Here is a 23,130-nt window from a genome sequence, read left to right as displayed (position 1 = left end):
TACAGAGTGTACTGTAGTTACCTACACAGACCACTCCAACAGCACTGGCTAGATTCCATCATCAAAAACAAAACACAGCTATACTGAATACAATCACTTGGGGTGTCCCCTTCCAAGCTGCACACCATCTTGACAATTTTTCCATTGTTACTGGATTGAAATCCCGTAACACGTGCCCACTCTGTGGGAGTAACCTCAGCAGAATGACTGCAGTAGTCTCAGATGACATGTCACCACCAGTTCAAGGTCATTAAGGGATACCTAAATAAATACTGCCTTGCCAGACACACCCAGATCCCAAAATGTAAATAACTCAACTCTGGCTTGCTTAATTGCCCTCAAGAAGATCAAAAACACTAATCTTTTCAATGTTCACTGAACAGGATGAAGAAGATGGCTGTCAATAAGCATTTAAGCATTACAAACTGATGCTGTAATGCAATCAGGTAAAAGAGCACTGTGTGCATTTAGCAAAGCAGTAAGTGGTAACTTTCTCCAAAGTTTTGTGCCTAAATTATAACTCATTCAAAACAGATATAGACAGAGCAAAACCAATGGTGAGCAATATATTGATTAAGAATGCTAGTCAATGTATTGGGAATCACTACGGTTTAAAAAGCAATTTCCATTATTTAAAGTGTTGATCTCCTCATTTAACTGCAATCCAGTTTACAAATATAATTTTAATCTGTATTCATCTGAGTATAACCCAAGGTTATATCATATTTCGTATCAACAGTGTAGTGTTTTTACTAATACCAAGATATCCAAGCATAAATGCAGAGGAAATCAAAAATCTATGGCCTGGGGATACATGCATAGTAAAGAGGAATGTTAGACTCCATTTTCAATGAATATGATTTTTTTAAATATCATAAATGGGAGCTTTTATTGACAACACAAGCAAATGAAGTTACACCGATATGTAATTACTTAATAATCGGCCTGCTTTCATTTATGATGATTATGATAAATGTATAAAATACTAATACTTTATCAAACGTATTTATCCACTATACCTTCTCATCACAGCTGCCGGAGGAACGATGAGCTCTGAGAAGATAAAGAACAAAAAGGGAGTTAGTGTTGCAATATATCCCAAGTTAAAGTTCAATACAAAATTATATACCACAGGGGATGTGGTACCAAAACGCACCATCCTGTTAAATTGCATGATGAATCATTCTTTATAGGAATAATTGATGCAATTAAGTATTTCATTTAAAGGAATGAGACTGCAAGATATTGCAAGGTCACATATTTCAGTCAGACACTGAACCATTAACATTTGAATTCCTGAATCAATACCTTGAAAAGGTGTCAGAGGATAATCCATTGACGTTATACCACAGAATGTCAAATGAGTTATTAGAAGTCTAAAGATGCGAATGTGAATCAATGCCCATATTCTAGACAGGGAGGTCGATTTTGCAAATAAACTCCAAGCACCAACAGGAAAATTGGCTGATGCTAATAGAACCAATAACCTGCTACAGATCTCCAATACACACTAAATAAAGGGACATCATGTAAACCAAACCTTGGGTTCTCCGGTTCAGAACCTAAATTACTGATACCAGAAAGGTCAGAGCAGAGTAAAAAAAAGCTGAAAAAATGTTAAGACTAATCACAAAAGCCTCCTGATCCAGTCAATTGGTTTCAACTATGTTTGATAATACTGTAGAGATATTTTATATCATATCACAATGGCTCCCTAAATCTTAATTTCTGATCCAAATTTGGTTTGTGGCATGATGAAGCTATATGCTCCAAAATGCTTGAACATTTAACTTAGGCTGGAGCTTCAGTAAAGTATTACAGACCATTAATAGAGAAACCTTCTGAATGAAGGACTAATCAAAATTACTTAGCTGATAGGTATCAAAAATACAAACTAACTATACTAAAGTGTGTAAGGGTTTCTCATCAGCGTTTAAATCGCTTAACTGCAACTTACACTTCTTTCTTATAATGTATAATAGATTTCTTATATTTGTTACATTCGTGCAAGCTTTTTCTTTTAAATACATATTCTCTTTCTCATACTGTTTATCAAATCCATTACACAAATGAAACTTTTTTTTTAATTTTAGGAGCATCTACATGGTTTATGATTAGAGTGGCTTGCTTCCACTCTAATTTTGTGGGTTCTGAGTTGGTTAACGAAGATCATGTGGGAAATGCAGATGCCTCCCCAGAGAGAGCTTGATCCTAATCTCTGCCTGTATCCTGCCTGGGTGGTAAGTCACATATATGCGTGTGTATGATATATACATTGATATATATTTAAGTTTATTGAACACAAACCTTCGGTTCCTCTTCCTCAATTCTCAGGATCAAGGAAGGTTTGCCTCCAGTCTAATTTTGTGGGTTCTAAGTTGGTTAACAAAGGCTATGTAGGAAACGCAGACACCTCCCCAGAGAGAGCAGTGTAAGCTAACTTGATGCACAAAGGCAGAGTCTGTGAGGTGATGCTTTCCTTCTATCACGTATGCAGGATTTCTTCATCCTCCTGTCATGCAGCCTCAAAGCTCTGTCTCATCGTCTTCACTATGAGTGGTCATGAGCCACCGGTTCCCAAAAGTCAACAAGTGTACTTATTACTTCAAGGAAGCTTTGAGTAAATTCTCAAATGTGCTCTTTTGTGCAGCATTTTCCAGAGACAGGTATTAATTCTGCAGCGCCATGAAATGACTATTGTAAATAGAGCACGACTCTGAAGTGTATGCAAAAATAGGACTCACTGCAAGACCATCTCAACAATTTACTTGTGTACTGAAGGTCAGTGACAACATTCAAACAAAGTGGACTCCGGTTACTTGCGCCATTGCTTAATCGGGACAGTCGCTTATTTGGTATAACTGATAAATAACAAAAACTAATCAATAAAATTGCTGGGTTTCCCTTCATTTATTTGTGACATTTAGGCAAGAGACTGTTGCGAACAGGTTCTAACTATCATCAGTCGAGCACCCTTGTGTGGCCGTTAGTTGCCACACAGTGCTTAGAGTGAACAGTTTTAAAATAACATCAGTTGCATCTGTTCGTGTTCAGCAAACGGTGATTTTTGTCATTAAGGCAATCCACAACTATTTTGCTCATTGCAGTTTCAGGCATTCAAGCTTGTAGATGCCAAAAACAGCCAAGAGTGAAAATGAAATGATTGCACTACTTCAACAAGTTAAGAACTACAATGACTTTAAAGATATCGACAATCATCTTGAATATTTCATTGAAATGAAGATTTGGAGGGTGTAACTGTCTGAAGCATTGCATGAAGGCAGTCCTTCATCTGCACTAAGTGTCTGCACTGATTTGGTTTATTGTGCATGCTGGGTCAATCCTTCCATCATATGTATTAGGAACCAATACAGTTTTAAAGTAGCACTTTTGGTTAGCATTCTAATTAGTTCTGAATCCATTTAAATACATAATTTGTTACTCAGTTTGTCATTTTTAAACACGTTTTTAACTATTTCCATGAAATTTCGGCTAACTGGGACAAAATGTACAGGTCTCGATGTGTCCCAGTTAATTGGAATCCATTGTAATTCCAATTGTTTCTCACCAACATTAGCCAGTGTAAAGTTAGGAAAACAGAGAAATTGTTGCTACACCAAGAGGAATTTACGGAAGCCATTGCAGAGATTCTATCTGTCCCTGGTGTTCAAAAGGGCATTTCTGATCATTTTTCCAACAGAAGAGTCTATTCAATTGGATCATGACAGCTCCTCCTGCATTTGCAGGTAATAACTGTGAGCAACAAGACAATCAGACAGACAGACATACTTTATTGATCCCGAGGGAAATTGGGTTTCGTTATCATGCAGTAATCTGCATGGACTTCCAGAAACCTCCGTGGGAGAAGGACCTGGTGGATACCATGAATGGTTCCCCAATCAGACTGTCAAAGTCATGTTGCAGAATACATCAGCAGAGCTCTTAAAAGGGTACTGAGCCCCTGCCTGACAGGTGGCCAGAAGGGGCACCCCTATCAGATCTTTCATAAAAATCGAAGTCTAAAATCCATGCATACGTTGCCCTCGTTAGCTAAGTTGTAGATTAAGCTGCCATCCACTTCTTTATGTTTGCCAGGAAAGTCTAAAAAGGAGGTGAGGTTCATCCCAAGGAGCTGCACAACATAAGGACTGTGCTCAGACTGTTTTCACAGACACATACTTAAATAAAGCTCAACTGCTACTGGAACATCAACTAGGTCTGCGAGGTGACATCTGCAAATTAATGCTGCTGACTGGCATATTCTAAGGAGAAATGAAGTGAAGATTTGGATTGTCACAGAAAAGCCTCTGTGGAGAAGAACCCTAGGAACCCCGCAACAACACCGAGGGGCTGCATAGCAACCTCTCAAACCGATGGAATGCTTGGGGATGAAACATTCACAACATTCACACATGTGACTGCATTAAATTGGCTAGTTCATTGAACAAAGGAAATCATGTTTCAATTCCTTCAATGGAGGAAGGATGTGAGGAGGATCATGAGGGGAAGGCCCTGAAGTACCAGTCCTTAAGTCCAGGAGTGCAGGAACAAAGGATGGCAGACGTGGCTATTCTCTGTGGAGATCGGCAGTAGAGGGCTCTCGGCAAAGCCAGCATGGAGGTTGATGTCTGCGCTGGGTCATGATGAAAAGAGCAAGAACCAAGCAGCTCACAGGATGGGGGAGGGAGAGAAAAGAGCCTCTTGCTACATATGCAGCAGGAGAAAGGAGTTGAGCAGGAAGTCAGGAGCAGATAGGCAATGACTTGGCCACCACTGCTAACCACTACACACTCCAGCACGTGGGTAATTGTAGAAATACTCCATGAAGGTTGGACACCACCTGACATCTGCCCCGGCCAAAGGCTACAGTTACCTCACTAGGTAACTAAAGAGAGCACTCTGGTGTATGATGCAAGTATTACTTTACAATACAAAAACATTTTTGAAGTAGTTGTTGAACTCAGTATTCAGTCAAAACCAAATGAAACAGTCAAGCACTCCGGAACCCAGCTCTGGCTCCAAACCTACCTATGGTTTTTAACTCCTGCTGTTCCCAACCATGCCCCTTGATACTGGCTCCAGACACAAACCAGCTATTAATATTGCACAGCAACACGTAAAATTCTGCAGGAACTCGGGATGTCAGGCAGCAGCAATACAGCGGAGTAAACTGGTAATGTTTCAGGCCGGGACCCTTCATCAGGACTGGAAAGGAAAGGGGAAGCAACCAGAATAAGGTGGGTTTGGGAAGGGGAAGGAATTTAAGCTGGCAGGTGAAAGCTGAGACTAGGAGAGGGGCTATGTAGGTGAGTGGGGGAGGGGATATGGTGAGAGGGTGGGTGGTGGTAGGTGGAAAAGGGCTAAAGCAGGAGAGGAAAATGGATCATAGGAAAAGAGGAGGGGCACCAGTGTGAGGTTATGGACAGGCAAGGAGAAGGAAAAGGTATCCAGGCGATGTATGAGGTGTTGATCATCAACTCTTGAGAGTGGATTCATCGTGGCTGTAGAGGAGGTCAAGACTGACATGTTGGAATGGTAATGAGAAGTAGAATTAAAATAGGTGACCATCAGGAAATCCCAACTGTTGTGGCAGACAGAGTGAAGGTGCTTGACGAAGTAGTCCCCCAATTTATGTCGGGTCTCACCAACAGAGGTGGCTTCAGCAGGAAAAACAGAGCAGTATATGACACCAACAGATCCACAAGCGAAGTGTTGCCTCACCTGGAAGGATGATCTGGGGCCCTGAATGCTGGTGAAGGAGGAGGTATAAAATACTAAGGTCTATTGCTGATGAAAACCGGTGGGAGGATATGTTGCAATGAGGATATTAAGACTCTGCAGTAAGAAGTGGTTAAGTTGAATGACTGGGCAAAAGCTTGGCAAACGAAGTTTAATGTGGGGAAAATGCAAAATCATACACTTTTGTAGGTGGAATGTAAAGGCAAATTATCTAATTGGAGCACGACTATGAATGATTAGAGCAGAGCGGGAAGGAAAGAAATGCAAGCATGCTGGTGCATTAAATAATCAGGGTGGCAAATGGTCTAATGTCATTTAATGCTTGAGTGGAGTTTATTACAACTATACAGTGTGTTGGTGATGCACCATCAATAACTCACACTGAGACTTAGGAAGCGAGATATTGGCTTTTATTGACTGGAAGAATAAACAACACTACATCCTGGGGAAAATGAGGGAGAGCAGCAGCCCACAGTCGCCTTTATACAGGGGTCTGTGGGAGGAGCCACAGGAGCAGTCAGCAGGGTCTGTGGGAGGAGCCACAGGAGCAGTCAGACAGGTATATCTAGTTCACCACAGTTGGGAAGGCTATAACTGGAGTTTTGTACACTAAGAGTGAAGACAGTACAGAGAATCACCAGACTAATATCCGGGAATGAGAGGGCTGTGTCACCTCAACTGACTAAAATAAGTTATAGCTGTATTCTTTGCAGTTTAGAAGAATGCAGGAGGATCTTAGTGAAAAAAATCCAAGTGTGCATGGACAGATTCGATGTTGAGATGGTTACAATGTCTTGAATGAGTCATAATTAATAGATAAAGGAGAGGGTGAGTGCATATGGTACTGAATCCCCGGCATTCTCCACACCAGAGAACTCAAGATGGTGATGGTAATACAAGGCAACATCTTGTGGCAGCTCACAAAATTTTTAGATATATTTCTGAACTACAATCTGCAGCCTGTAATTTCCCTTTAAATGATATACTTTTGAATTGTCTAAACCAGGGTTTCCCAACTGGGGGTCCATGGACCCCTCAGTTAATGGTAAGGATCCATGTCATTAAAAAAAGGTGGGAACCACTGTTCTACACGAAATAGTGATTTTACAATTTCCTGCAGGGATCGATGATCTTGACTCTCAGTAATACAAGTACGGCACCTTTAAGCAGACGGAAGTCCATCAGCATGATCGTTAAAGAGGAAGGAAGGGAGGACACCAAGCCATATTAAAATGATAGGGTGTAAAACTTCCTCCATCCAGCATCATTAGCAATTATACAGTCACTGGAGAACAAGATAGGGGACCCAAGGGCAAAATTGCAGGAGAGGAGGGAAATGAGGAATTGCTTCCTTCTCCATTTCACAGAGACATGGTCCACTCCAGACAAGCCAAATACAGCGGTCAGACCTAAGGGCTTCTTGATTCCCCGGATTCGAAATGGGTATGTGTTTCATGATAAACTCTTCTTGATACTCAGACCTAGCATTCTTGTTGCACTTTTGTTTTCCCAACCTGAAACATCTAATGATTAAGTGCCATCCATTCTACTTACTGAGAGAGTTCTCCTCCATGATCCTGATTGCAGTTTACATACCGCCAAAGGCAGACGTTAAGCAAGCACTCGATGTATTGTGTGCCGCAAATAGAAAACAAGAAAGAGCATACACCTTTGAAAATGCCTTTCAAATCATTGTGATGAACTTCTCTCAAGCTTGCTTGAAGAAATCTCTGCATAATTATCATTAACATATCACCTGCAGCATTAGGGGCCCCAACATATTCAGCCACCAGTACCCTACCATCAGGAATGCCTACCATTCCATACCTGAATCATATTTCAGGAAATTCGATTATCTGGCTGTCCTCCTCCTACCTGCGTACAGGCAGAGGCTGAACAGCAAGGCTCCAGAGGCAAGGAGATGGTTATGGAAGGCAGAGGAGTGGCTACGGTGTTGCCGGACTAGTTCAGGGACTCAGAGGATCTGACCCAATAAAGTCTGTCATGGATGAACGTGTCCCCACAAAATCATTCAGAGCTTTCCCCAACTAGACGCCCTGGATGAACCAAAAGATCGGTAATCTGCTGAGACCAGATCAGTGGCATTCAGATTTGGCGACCAAGTAAAATACAAGCAATCCAGTTCCAAACTCTGTGAAAGTCATCTCATATGCAAGGTGACAATTCCAAACCAAACCTGAATCACAGAAGGACAATCAACAGTGTGGCAGGGATCAAATACTAGAGTGAAATCAAGGATATATGAGACAACAAGGTTTTGCTCCCAGATGAGCTCAACACCATTTATGCTCGCTGAGACAAAACATGGAGGCACCGTCACAAGCTCCAAAAGCAGCAAACAACCCTGTGATTTCAGTCTCTGAGGCCAACATGAGAGCATCCTTTAAGAGGGTGAAACCACGAAAAAGAATCTGGCCCAAACGGGGTACCTGGCTGAGTACTGAAAGCCTAAATTGGTCAGCTGACTGGAGAGTTCACTGATATTTTAACTTCTTGCTTTGGCAGTCTGATTTCAGGTAGGGTTCAATCACACCAGTGGTTGAGACTATCCTCCAGTAGTACTTACATCCACTGTGATCAAGTACCGGTACTTCGAGACGTTGGTGATGAAACATATCAACTCCTGCTAAGGAGCTGCTTGGATCCTTGATTTCTTCACTTCCGGACTCCAGTCAGTTAAGATTAGCAACAACATCTCCTCCACGACCTCTGTCAGCACAGATGCATCACAAGGCTGTGTGCTTAACTCCTGCTCTACTCGCTTTATATTTGTGACGTCACATGTCGGTGATAATAAACCTGATTCTGATGCTAAGTAAAACTCCAACGACATATTTAAGCTTGCTGATGACACCGCTGATCTTAGCCAAATCAAAGGAGGTAACGAATCATTATCAAAATCTGGCTGGCTGAGTGTCACAACTATAACCTTTCACTCAAAGTCAGCAAAATGAAAGAGCTGATTATTGACCACTGGAGGATGACGCCGGAGGTCCATCAGCCAGTCCTCAGCAGGGAATCGGAGGTGGTGAAATGTCAGCAACTTTAAATTCCTCTGTACTATCATTTCAGAGGATCTGTCCTGGTTTCAGGGTGCAAGTGCAATTACGAAAAAAGCACAGCAGCACCTCAATTTTCTTAGAAGTTTGCAAAGGTTTGGCATGACATCTAAAACTTTGACAAACTTCTTTATTGCTCAGTGGAGAGTACACTGACTGGCTGCATCATGGCCAAGTATGGAAATATCAAAGCCCCTAAATAGAAAAGCCTAAAAAAAATAGTGGATACAGTCCAGTCCATAAGGGGTAAAGACCTCCCCACAATTGAGCACATCTACACAGACCACAGTTGCAGGAAAGCAACATCAATCATCAAGGACCGCCATCATACAGGACATGCTCTCTTCTCAATGCTGCCATCGGAAAGGTACAGGAGCCTCAGGACCCACACCACCAGGTTCAGAAACAGTTATTACCTCTCAACCATTTGGCTCTTGAACCAAAGAAGATAACTTGACTCAACTTCACTTGCCCATCATTGAAAGGTTCCCACAATCTCTGGACTCGCTTTCAAGGTCTCTTCATTTCATGTTCTTGATATTTATTATTTTGGGTTTTTCCTCTTTTTTTGTATTTACACTGTTTGTCATCTTTGCACATTTGTTGCATCTCCATCTTTGCTGTGTGTGGTTTTTCATTAATTCTATTGTGCATCTTTGTATTTAAAGTGAATGCCTGCAAGAAAATGACTCATGGTAGTATATGATAACAGATGTACTTTGATAATAAATTTTCTTTGAATGTTGAACGATAGAGTTGCACTGGCTGGATCTAGATCATTGGATGTACTGTAACCAAATTGAAGTTGGATATATTTTCACAAGATTAAGGAATTGGGGACTAGAGCAGATTAGCCATATCACATTGAAAAGGGCAAGGATGTAGAAATGAGAGGCTGGGTTGCATTTTTATGTAAGGTAATTACAAAATGAGTGATTAAGACACAATTTGCAACTATTGGTACAAGTATTATGCTCCAACACCCTGATAAGTCATCAGGAAACTGTTAATGTCTGCAATGCTATAAACAGGAAACAGACCACGGGGAAACCTTCCAGTGCTGTAAGATAGCTTCTGTTGCAGTATTTTAATCTTAACAGTCACCAGGATAAATGACTGTTTTACCTTTTATGCTGTAGATCCCCATTTTTGCCTTTTGGGGGGGGGTCCTTTCCCCCCCCCATATAACGTCACCAGTAATAGAGACAGGATAAGACATTACCCAACAACTTGGGTACAACATAAACAAAAACTTTAGTTTAGGGAAGGTATTTTTAATGAATGACAGTCAGTTAAATGCCTCAGACAGAGCAATAAAATAATCAATAGGGAAAGGCAACTAATCTTTGAAAGGTCTCCAATATTACTATCAACTGCACTTTAACCTCTGAGCATACACTGCTGAATGACGTCGGGCTCTGAAACTTGAGAGACAGATGACACCAAGTTACACAGATGACACAGCCAAGTTACTACACTTGGCTATTGGGCTTCCCCTCCTTTATTCTGGGGAAATGATCTCTTCTGTATCAGCATGCTACCACAAGATTAGAGACCCCTCCCCCCATTCATTTCAGACAGTATTTTAAATACATGGATTAACAGTGAAAGGGGAAGGCAAGTAGTTTAATTATTTAATTCATTAAAAATTTTCTTTACTGTTGTGATTACTGCATTTTTTTGTGTTTATGCCACATCATTTCCTTGTGTAACTTTTCTCTTTAAAACCAGTTTCAAATATGGAGGGGCCTCTGCAATTTCACCATCTGAAGCTGGTTCACTGTTAAAATTCAAGATTTGATTTGACAATTTGGTGAGCCAGTGATCATTCTTTATCTGAACAGTGAGTGTGGGTAAATTAGTCTGTGAGCTACAAGCCAGGTCCAGTAAAATTAATAGTGTTTCACTCTGATAGCAGTGCTTCTCACTCCGCGATACTGCCAGTATCTCCAGCTTTTTGTTTCTTACCATAATCCAAAAGGAGGTAAAGGACTTTTTGCTTTAAATTGCTCGTGCAAAAATTAGCATAATGTTGAGGTTAATCTAATCAAAAACATATAATTCTTTGTTTGTCAGAAAGGGTTTTGTTCACCTAGACCATCTCTCACAATTGTAGTGTTTATTTGGGATTCTCACAGTTGTTCTTCTGTGACTTCTCCACTGAACACTCACTTGCAGGCTTTACTATCTGTGTGATGCTCAGTAGCGATTGTGTTCAAATTAGTGCATTATAAACATTCCGTCACTCATCAAAAGCCAACAAATTTCTGCATTTATCTGGATTCCTATTGAAACCCATCACTATATTCCCTATTAGTTGCACTTTGTTTAAGGTTATTACTAATACGGCAATCTTCTTCAGACAGTAGATTGGCTAACCAGTGGGGTGCTTCAGGTGTCTTCTGCTCACGAGGTTTTATCAAGGCATTTGCTTCATAATTTTCACTCTAATAGGGTGTGGGTGTTGAGTTTTAAAGCACAAAAAGTTTCCAGTAAGCATGGTTGGCAAGGGAATAATGTCTATCATAAGGCAGCTTTACTTCTTTTTTCCCTCTTCTACTATTTATCTATTGTTCCATTGAAAGACCATTGTGCTTCCCCAAATTTTTCAATGCCCTGTTTCCCCAGAGTTGCATCTTCCTCATCAAATTAGTCTTCACTGATTTTAAAAAAAAATACAAGTTCTCATACCAGTTCTCTTATCTAGCTTTATAAACATTTTTATCTTTTGGCTTTCAGTCCTACAAATACAATCTGAAGTATTAAACTGTATTAGACTATACAAAGATTTAAAATGAAGTGTTGGCAAACAGACAAGGAGGTTAAAATGTAAAGTGTACCTTCAAGAATAGAATCAAATTTTGTTTGGGGGGGGGGGAAGATAGGCAGATTTCAACTCAGTTACTAACTGCACTTGGAGTGTTGGTAAAAGGGTCTGTTTAATAGCAAAGGCTGATCTGTGACTTCTCCAATAAACACTACCCTAAGCCCTACTACCAGAAGCTCAGTGCATCACAGGGTCAGCTAGTTCAGACATGCTCCTTACTCTCACCTACCTCAGAAATATTTTGATAATATGCCAAGACATTTTGTACTACTTAACAGCCAGGACAATAACTGCTATGTTTATCATTGGATCATGATTTAGGAAAAGATCTATTGATAGGTTTTTGCCAATGGCATCTGCTCTAAAATTTAAAATAAAACAAAATTCATAGATGGTTTAGAAAGTGACATTATACACAAATGGAAAACAACTTAATTTCCAAACCAATCATCTTTACATTAACATTTTATGCCACAATATAATCAGACCACACTTGCATTCCATCATCTCAAAACAGAAGACATGATATCTTCAAATATTCATGCAGAGACCTGCACAATTTGGACAGAAGTGAATTATGTGTATCACTACAGTATGGTTAAATCACTGAAAGAATTTCCCTCTGCCCAAGCCTCTCTGCTTGAACAAATTTCCAGCCACAATAATACATCAGAATCAGGTTTATTATCACTGTCTTACATGCCATAAAATTTGTTGTTTTTGCAGCAACAGTACAGTGCAAAGAATTGACATAATTAGAAATTACAAAATAACTAAATAGTGCAAAAAATGAAGCTCATGGGCTATTCAGAAATATGATGACAGAGGGGAGGAGGGTGTTCTTTAATAAATGAGTATGGGTCTTCAGTCTCCTAACTCCTTCCTGATGGTAGTAATAAGAAGAGGTGGTAATGATGAATGCTGCTTTCTTGAGGCATCACCTCTTGATGATAATTTGATGGTGAGGAGGATTATACCCAAGATGGAGCTGGATGAACCTACAACCCACTGCAGCCTCTTCTGATCCTGTGCATCGGAACCCACATTCCAGGCTATAGTTCATCTAGTCAGAATGCTCACCATTATAGATCTGTAGATAGTCGCAAGAGTCTTTGGTGGTGTATCAAATCTTCTCAATGAAATAAAGCCACGGTTCTGCCCTCTTGCATCAAATGACTAAGCTTCCAATTCTCAAATGCAAATATCATTCAAATACATTCATCCAGACTGCAATAAGATTTTCAGTAATAATGGGATTTTAGATATTTCTTTAAAGTATCCAATATAGTATTTTGCAGCATTTTAATGCCCTTTCTACAGAGAGGCATAGTAATGCAACCACAATGTACCAAGAAAAACAGGCATTTGCCCTCCCAGGTATATACTCCTTCAAGAACCTTCACCACCTAACACTTTATATTCCCATTCAGCAGACCACTTCTTCAGCAGGAGTAGCAACAAAGAGACAAATCTAGCCCCTGTTTCTGGGAGAGTTTTTAAATAAATAGTGATCATTTTTTTGGTCCAACGTTTTCTTCCATTCCTTCATTTTACTGAAATCTAGCTCAATCAAATGTCATCATTTGCAGAACAGCCAAAGATTTTGCACCAGATCACAGTAATCAAAGTAACATCCTGTAAGAGAACCTGCTTTTACAATATTCACAGCAATTAATTTGCATTTAGTCTTAAAAACACACCTCAACTAGGCTGATCCAAAATTAATCTTAGTCACCGCACATAAAATGATTCCAGCCTGTTCACTCTTATAAAGTCTAGAGCCTGTAAAGATAACTCTGACATATATGCAAGAGGCTAGATGCTCAACTGAGGAGAAATGTATTTAACAATAGAGAAAGATAGCTCATCTGAGAGATCACAGAGATGATAGGAGCTATAGGAAGATAATTACACCACAGTTGCAGGAGGCTAGTAGTTGGTTGACTGTCAGGAGAAGGAAAGGGAATAGACAAACTGTGCAGAGCACCTCACTGGCTGGTCGCTTCAATAGCAGGTGTACCGCTTCAGATTCTGCCAGGCTTCTGACCCACCAGAGATAGCCGCAGTGACAAGGTCTCTGGCACTGTGGCTCAGAAGGGAAGTGGGAGAAGAGGAGGAATTCAGTGGTGGTAAAGGATTCAATAGTTAGGTAAGCGGACAGGAGATTTTGTGATTGTGAAAGAGACTCCTAAATGGAATACTGATCCAAGTGTCAGGGTCAGAGACATCTTAGATTGGGTCCCCAGCATTATTAAAGGGGAGCGTGAGCAGTCAGAAGTCATGGTGTATATTTGTACCAACAACAAAGGTAAGAAAAGGGGTGAAGCCCTGAAGAGCTATTGTAGGGAGCCAGGTAGAAGCTCAATTTCTGGGCAGGAGTGGCAGCTGGATGCGCCAGGGTTTAGGTGCTTCAAAGTGGACAGAGAGGGAGGTAAAAGAGGTGGCGGAGAGTGGTATTGCTAATGAAGGATAGTATCACAACTGCAGAAAGAAAGGACATCATCGAGGGCTTTTCTACTGAGTCAGTGTGGGTGGGAATCAGAAACAGGAAGGGAGCAATCATTCTATTAGCAGTATTGTATAGACCCCACACCTTAAATAGCAACTGAGACACTCAGGAGCAGATCAAGAAACAGATTTTCAAAAAGTACAATAATATGGTTGTTGCCATAGGAGACGTCAACTTCACTAACATTATTCGGCACCTCCTCAGCAGAATTTGTACGGTATCCAAGGATTTAAAATGTAGGCAAGCTGTCTGGAGGAGAAGCCATACTGGGTCTGGTACAAGGAAATGAAGCTGATCAAGTAACAGGTTACAGTCAGTGGGGGGTCAAATGATTCAGGGGATTCCTAGAGAGAGGATTTATGAGCATTTGGAGAAGTGGTATCATCAACATGGCTTTGTGAAGGGCACAAGCCTGAATAAATTATTTGAGGAAGTGATTAACATACTGATGAAGGCAGAGCAGTGGCTGTGGTATTTATGGATTTTAGTGAGGCATTTGATAAGATTCTCCATGGCAGGCTCATTTAGAAAGTCAGGAGACATGGAATCAGAATTGACTGGCCCACAGAAGGCAGGAGGTGGTAGTAGATAGAGTGTATTCTGTCCGAAGGTCTATGGCTAGTGGTGTTCCATGGAGATCAGTTCTGGGATCGCTTCTCTTTGTGACTTTTATGAATAAGTTAGACGAGGAAGTAGAAAGGTGGGTTTCTACCTTGTAGGTGTCATAAGGATTGGTGGTGTTGTGGGTAGTGGAGCAGGTTGTCATAGGCAACAACGGGACATTGATAAGATGAGAGCCGGGCTGAGAAGTGGCGGATGGAGCTCAGTCTGGAAAAGTGTGAAGTAATACACTAAATGGTCAAACTTGAAGGTAGAGTACAAGGCAGGTTTCTTGGCAGTGTGAAGGAACAGTGGGATCTTGGGGACCAAACCCATAGATCCCACAAACTTATAGGATGGTTAAGGCACCATATGGTGTGTTGACCTTCATTAGCCGAGAACTGAGCTCGAGAGCCACAAAGGAATGTTGCATCTCTTTAAAACTCCGGTGAGACTACACATGGAGTATTGCATTCATTACAGGAAGCTTTAGAGAGGACACAGAGAAGAATTAGCAGGATGCAGTTTGGATTAAAGAGCATGAGGAAAGGCTAAGCAAGCTGGGGCATTTCTCAAGATGAGAGGCAACTTGCTAGAAGTGTACAAGATGAACCATATATAGACTAGACAGCCACAGACTTTTTTGTCAGGGCATAAATGACTTACATGAGGGGGAAATATTTTTAAGGTGATTGGTGAAATGTACTGGGGGAGGCGTCAGAGTAAGTTTATTTTTGACTCAGAGAGTGGCAAGTTCATGGACAGCACTGCCAATTGTGGCGACAGAAACATATACATTTAAGAGATTCTTAGATGGATGAAAGAAAAGTGGAGGGCTAAGTTAGAGAAAAGTGTTAGATTGACCTTATAGTAAGTTAAAATATTGTGGGCTGTAAGGCCTGTACTGTGTTGTACTCTTCTATGTTCTGTGTTATGAATGCCACAAAATATGATATCTCTGGTGCAAAATGGTTTAAGCAATCAAACAATGACATTACTGGTACAAAATCCTTCGGACTATCAAATTCCTTAATTAACTAATGCAGCTATCAATGACCATTTTCTGCCTGTTAATAGAAACAGTCATTGAACTGCCCATCTGAATTGGTATCCAAGAGTTAGTATTTACTTTAAACAAAATGGCACTTTCTTTTTATATTAAAAAACTATTTCTTTAGGATATCTAAGTGTGAAAACTCTACAGCCTGTAATGAAACAGTGAAAAGGCGAATTAAGTACAAGCTTAATTAAAATATTTAAGGCTTCTTGCAGAACAACAGCTCTGGCTGAGAGACAAGTGATATTATTACTTAACGACTTCTTTGCTGAAATACAAACTACATTCCACACTTAAATGGGACTCAGTTAAATAGGGATTCATAAATAGCAAGACACATTTCAGCATTCTAATTAGAAAACCAAGTCCATGTTGCCAGCTTTGTTAATAAAAAAAGGATTTTGAGTGGATGTGACACAAATATTAAGTAATGTTTATAATTTTAAAAACTTATTTGAACATTCATTTGTTTTTATTTAGTGAGACAAAAGATCATGTTCAAGTTCAAGAAATGTTTTTGTTATTCTTTTGGCAGCCATTCAACATTACATAGTGGTTCCAAGAAAATGGACTAACCCTTCCTGGAAAGTATTGTGACTGCTATCAAATCACCGGTCTTGCAATATAAATAATGTTATCAAAATGTGAGCCAAGCATGAAACTAATTTCAACTAAATAATGAAAATTAACCCCCAAAATTGATGGAATGTCTTTATTTAGAAAACCTCCAGGACTGAAGTTGTTCAGTACCCCGAATAGTTGCTGTTCCTTTATCTGGGGTCCATGGAAGTCATACTTTTCCAGAATTTTGGGCTTGATCATATAAACTTCAAAAGCATTACAATACTGTAACCACAAATGTTTTACTGAAAGTGTGGTTTCCCCATTCTACTTCATCCAGAACAGGTGGACATGTGGAGGGGGGGGGGGGGGCGGTCAGAATATAAAGAACATGTGCAAGCAGTAAGACTTTTGCATCAAATTTTAAACTCTTCTCTCCTCCCCAAAGAATTGTAAAAGAAAATAACTTGAATTGATCTGTAGCAAAGTAAAATTTCAAAAGAAAACATAGATTATGTGTCAATTAATTCCTTCCATGTACATTTGGCAACTCTAATGCGTACTGAATACAGGATGGGGAAAAAAATCTATATACCGGTAGTTGGGATTAGACTCCTGGGAGACCAACTTGTAGTGTAGTTGTTTATTTTCAATGTTTATACAAATTCAAAACAAAACTAACAGATGTAAAGGGATTTCTGGAAGGACAAGCCATGAAAGTGAATTTTGATTAAAATTGAAAGGTAAATCCTACCTTTAATTCCCATATAATTTACATTGAAAAAATAATAAAAATGCAATGAAAAACTGCAACATTAGCTACAAAGCATAATTTCCCATTAGCTAAGATTTATTTAGGAAACTGCCAAAATTAAAGATGACATCATTGATAACAGAGTTGTCCTGCAAGTCTCCTTTATCTCTTTTCCTTCTCATCGTAAATCTATTACCTCGAGTTTTAGACTTCCCTAGCCTCTATATTTTATTAGATTTTATAAAACTCTATAGGGTCACCCTTCTGCAATCCAGCGATAAATGTTCCTGGCCTATCCAGTCTCTCCTTTAAACTCAAGTCCTCGAGCCCCAGTAACATTAGTTCCTCAGATAATTAATGGAAATCTAGAATATTTCAATTACAAATATGAGTAGGAAAATGAGTAGTTCTAATTTATTTATACGAAATTTAAAGTTTTCATCAGTACTTCTTGAAATCCACTTCAGTAAGTTGTCCTATCGTGCACTAATTATTTTCAGCAAGTTGAATTAAATTGCAAGGAACTGGAGAAAACATATAAATAACTATCTGGATAAAATTAAATTAATTGATTTATTTAAACATTGAAAGCTGCTAGTCAGGTAACTCAGATAGTTATCTCAGATAGTAACTGAGATAGTTTGGCTACCAGGAAGCAGTAGAAGTCTCCAGCCTGCATCAATTGTTCCATTGCTGGAATATTGGGGGAGGACACTGACAGAACAGAAGAACAAAACTAAAGCCAACATACAGAGAGAAATAAGGCTTAATTTGAATTGCCCATTAATCTGTAATAGGTACCAATGTGAACTTGGGATCAAAACTTAGGATGATCACAATACGATAGTGAGGAATTCTATCAATATTTCAATATCTGAATATTGACCAAAGTTTTAGTAACAACAAATCCGAAGCAACATTATTATGGTTTCTTTCACATCCTTCAGTGGTTTTTCCACATTAAAGCTTCTACCACCTGTAGCTGTCAACACAACATAGGACATAGATTAACTGCCTTTCAGTACTTCAAGTCTGGATTTCACTGTCATTTCAAGTTTTCTAAAAGATGAAATAATACTTTGTGCATAAACTCCGTATGGTTTGGAAAACTAAAATGACCTCACTACAGAAATATGCTACAACATCCCCACATGGGTATGTGGAGCATACTATCTTAACATTATTAAAGCATTACATTTTCAGTTGGAGTTACGTAAAACATGTCTGCTACAGTATTCTCATCATCAGTTACTACACCCATGACCAAAGAAAAATGCTAGGTTAATATCTTCCAGCTGAAAATAAGTTCTATTATGTTGATGTCAATTACCTTATAAATGCCTAATTCTCTATCCATGTCCAACAAAACAGATGCTTCCTGTATTCAAACATATCACTTTTTTAGTTAGCCAAACACTGGTGTACTGTGATTCTGTACTCTGTTGAAAATTGCTAATAAACTTTATAGGGAATTAAAATGGCTCTTAAATGTTAAAGCTTGAGGGGAAAAAATCAACTTAGATAACCAAACCATTGTTAAAGCACCTGGACAAATACTCTACACTGCAATAAAAGAAGAATACGTTCTCATGGTCCCATCCCTGGAGTTTGCCATGCTACTTTTTACAGTTCTAAATTACTGGCTTCAAGCCCTATGCAGTACATCAACATTGTACCTGACACTCACTTTAAAACTAGAGAGTTTTGAGTATCTGTAATCAGACATTGCATTGATTCTTACATGAGCAAAGAAAACTTCAAGAACGCATTAAAATTTCTGATAGAAGAATAATAAAAAATGGAATGTGAGCTTCAATAGTTACATTTAATGTCAGAGAAATGTATACAATATACACCCTGAACTTCTTTTTCTTTGCAGACATCCACAAAAACAGAGGCTTGCCCCAATGAATGAATGACAGTAAAAATGTTAGGACCCTGAAGCCCCTCCAACTCCCCATCCCACAGACAAGCAACAGCAAGGGAACAACCCCCCCACCAGCAAAAAAGCATCAGCACCCTTCACCAAGCACTCAAGCATGCAACAAAGCATCAGTAAAGACACAGACTTGCAGTACCCCAAAAACCCACTCATACACAATTTCTCAAGTTGAACACATTAAGGACTAATAATTTTCAGATCATCAAATATGCAACCATGGCTTCTGGACCTTGTTTTAATCCATACAGCTCCAGTTCCTGCTCTTCTTAATTTGGGCACAGAAACTTTACTAGGGATCTGTCCAACTAGCAAAAAATCCTCTTGGCATGACATTTGGATTCTCATAGCAATAAAGCAATACTGTTTCATTTCTGCAAGCAGCAAAGTGCATATTTAAAACAGGAATTTAGCTGATTCTATGGGTCACCAGCTAAACTCTCTTGAGCAAACAGGAAAATCTGAAATTTCTTGCCCACTAGACTTTTTTCTTTTGGAGTGAATTTAAATAAGTCTTCTTTACTGTGGGATATCACACATGAAAACTCTGAAGCTAAAGATACACTCTCAACAGATAGCTAGGCCTGCTAGCTATTACTGCAAAATTTGGCCCGTTGTCAAACCATTATCATTCATTTTAATCGAGTCTTGAAACTCCTCCTTGATTGAAAAGACTTGATTGGTTGCCGCAAATCAGAAGACTAAGCTCAGATCCTTCTATAGAACTGACATACAATCTAAACTTAAACCTCAGTACAATATTTTAGAGTGCTGCCTTATCAACCAAGCTAATCCTTATGCATGATGCTAATTGACAGATGCAAAATGTATCGTAGATAATAAAGTAATATAACTTCTCATAATACTTTAAAATCAAAACTCTTTTTTTGGCAATAGGGATAGTGAAAAATCTGTGGAGAATTCACGCTATCATGTGAAGTCATAACTGGATGATTAGGCCGGCCAACTTAGTTGGTAGCCGAGAGCCATGCACAAAAATTAAACAAAGCTGAACTTCTATTGGGCCTCAATGCCAGGAATTACCCAACAGTAACTTTGATGACATCATACTGCCAGAATTAAATTCTGACAGAAATATAATGTATTCCATACATGAATATTGCCTGCAAAATAAATTCCAATGTTTTCACTGGTATCAATTTTGATTTTAAGCTGAATTATCAGTCACTGTGGTGAAATGCTTAGGCCTAGAAAATACATCTTCTATTTTACAAACTACTCCTGGCACATGACCCATTAGAGGACAAAAAACAACTTTAAAAAGATATTAAACCACAAAGCATCTTAAAATGCTAACACCCCAGGAAGGTGATAAGCCCACTGTGTATATGGTAACTCTCTGATAGAGCTATTCAATTAATCTCCATTCCTTTAACTCTTTCCTCACAGCTCATATTTTCCCTTCAAATATCTATCTCATTTCCTTTGAAACTTACCATTGAATTTACCCTTGCATCTTTCAGATTTCATTTTTCACCAACAATATCTCATAAGAAAACATTTTCAGATACTGCTTTTAATTCATTTGCAAAATTAAATCTAAATTGTCTGGTTACCAGTCCTTCTCCACTAAAAAGATCTTTCACATTACTTATCGGGTAAACATGTTTATGATATCGAGCACCTCTGTTGGAACTTTTGAGTTTCCTTCACCAAAGGAGAATAACACCAGCTTGCTAGTCTCTCCACATAACAGTATGGTAGTAAGTGCATCTATATACTCTCTTGAAGTCTTACACATTTCAATGTGCTGCTAGAACCTCTCATGTACTCCAGCAGAGGCCTAACTGATAACCCTGCTTCTTCAACATTACCTGCCCCTCTACCTATCTTCCTATCATCCACAAAATTGCCCACCAAGCCATCAATTTCTTCATCCAAGCAACACACACAAAATGTTGGAAGAACTCAGTAGGCCAGACAACATCTATGGAAAATAGTACAGTTGACATTTCATCAGGATGAAGATTCTTGGCCTAAAACATCTCTTTCCCAAAGATGCTGTCTGGCCTACTGAGTTCCTCCGGCATTTTGTGTGTGTTGCTAGGATTTCTAGCATCTGTAGATTTTCTCTCATTTGTGAATTCTTTTATCCAAATCACTGATATCCAAGGTGAAAAGCAGCGTTCCTAAAACTGACCATGTGGAACAACACAAGTCAGCAGCAGCCAACCAGAAAAAGCCCCCTTTATTCCCACTCTTTGCTTCCTCCCAGTCAGCCAATCTTCTTTCCATGCTGGTACCTTTCTTGTTATAGCATTGGCTCTTCATCATTAAGCAACCTCACATGTGCCACCTTGTTAAAAGCCTTCTGAAAATCCACGTAAACAACATCTGTTGACTCTCCTTTGTCTATCCTGCCTGTAATTTCCTCAAAGAAATTGAACCAATAAGCCGGGCAAGAAATCCCCTAAAGGAAATCATGGTGACTTTAGCCTATTTTATCATGTGCCTACCAGTACCCTGAAACCTCATCCTTACTAATGGACTCCAACATCTTCCCAACCACTGGTCAGGTTAATTGGCCTATAATTTCCTTTCTTCTACCTCCATCCCTTCTTAAAGATTGGAGTGACATATGCAATTTTCCAATCCTCCAGAACCATTTCAGAATCTAGTGATTCTTGAAAGATCAAAATCCAATGTCTCCACAATTTCTTCAGTTACCTCTTTCAGAAACCTAGGGTGTAGTCTACCTGGTCCAGGTGACTTACCAATCGCTAGACCTTTCAGCTTCTCAAGCACATTCTCCTTAGTAATAGCAACTATACTCACTTCTGACATTCACAGATTTCTGGCATACTGCTAGTGTCTTCCATAGGGAAGACCAAAGCAAAATATGATTTAAGTTCACCCTCCATTTCCTTGTCCACAATTACAACCTCCCCAGTGTAATTTTCCAGCAGTCCAATATCCACTTCACCCCTCTTTTTCTGTTTACATATCTGAAAAAATCTTTTGGTATTCTCTTTTGTATTACTGACTAGCTTACCTTCATATTTCACCTCTTTTCTCCTTATGCCTTTCTTAGTTTGTTTTTCATTGGTTTTTAAAAGACTTTCCAATCCTCTAATTTCCCACCAATCTTTGCTATATTATATGCCCTCTCTTTTGCTTTTACTTTTAATATGAAATTTAAACTGTTCATTTTTGGCTTATTCCTTTTACAAACATGCTACACAGTTATTTAAATTACAAATCAACTCTAAATAGCTGTGTTTATAAAATGAATTTAGATTTTGTGGTCAAGGGAAGGTAACCAAAAGCAACTTGTCACCATCTTCACTGTTTTATCATCAGAAGGTCAAATCCACAAATGTAAACTAAGTTTTAGAATATATAAAATACAGTGCAAAATGCAAGCTTGAAAACATCTTTACATGACAGAACACTTAGAAATATTAATCTGTATGCATAGTAAGACAAGTATGAAATAAAAGTATATCCATTACCCACTTTAACACTGCTCCATGACCCTAAAAATTCTGGTTAAAATTACTATAAAAAGAAATTAATTAATTCATGCAATGTTCTTTCTATGAATTCCTCCACACTGAGCAGAAGTTTACAAATGATCTTTGTTCTCTACCATTTAAAAAAGGTTTTTTGTCATATTCAACCACAAGGCATAAATTTGCGCCAAATTACAATTATCTCTGTTTAAAAGTAGCTCACAAGATCATGAGGAAACAAGGTATGCAGCATTCCTACATCAGCATGATAACTTTCATGAAGGTTACATGCCATTCTCCATCAGCATACTTCCAACTTACTTCCCCAGGGAAAGTTTCAAGATCCCTGCACAGGCCTTGATCTTGTTCTGTGCTTCCAGATGAGTCATTCCTTCAGTATTTTCTCCATCAATGGATAAAACAGTATCTCCTACCTCAATATTTGCTTGGTCTGCCTTACCACCTGGTGTGACCTGCAGCAAAACATACAATTTTGATGTTGAGTACAACTTAAAATCAACAAGGTATTATTCAATTCAATTACACTGACGTAACCAAATACACTCCCCTCAAGCACTCAAGTAAATATAC

At 39.1% G+C, this 23,130-nt stretch overlaps 1 protein-coding gene across 1 annotated transcript in view; it reads right to left on the bottom strand.

Annotated features, from left to right (window-relative positions):
* The window catches only part of pdlim7 (PDZ and LIM domain 7), a 151,494-nt gene that overhangs the window by 94,689 nt on the left and 33,675 nt on the right, over positions 1 to 23,130 (bottom strand). The window contains exons 2-3 of the mRNA XM_073067020.1: positions 22,861 to 23,012; positions 1,020 to 1,053 (exon numbers count right to left, since the gene is read on the bottom strand). Of these exons, the coding sequence (XP_072923121.1) occupies positions 1,020 to 1,053; positions 22,861 to 23,012 (186 nt within the window). The remainder of the gene's footprint in view (positions 1 to 1,019; positions 1,054 to 22,860; positions 23,013 to 23,130) is intronic.

This window comes from Hemitrygon akajei, chromosome 15 (assembly GCF_048418815.1).
Source record: "Hemitrygon akajei chromosome 15, sHemAka1.3, whole genome shotgun sequence".
Lineage (NCBI taxonomy): Eukaryota > Metazoa > Chordata > Chondrichthyes > Myliobatiformes > Dasyatidae > Hemitrygon > Hemitrygon akajei.
This window is presented reverse-complemented; position numbering and strand designations above follow the sequence as displayed.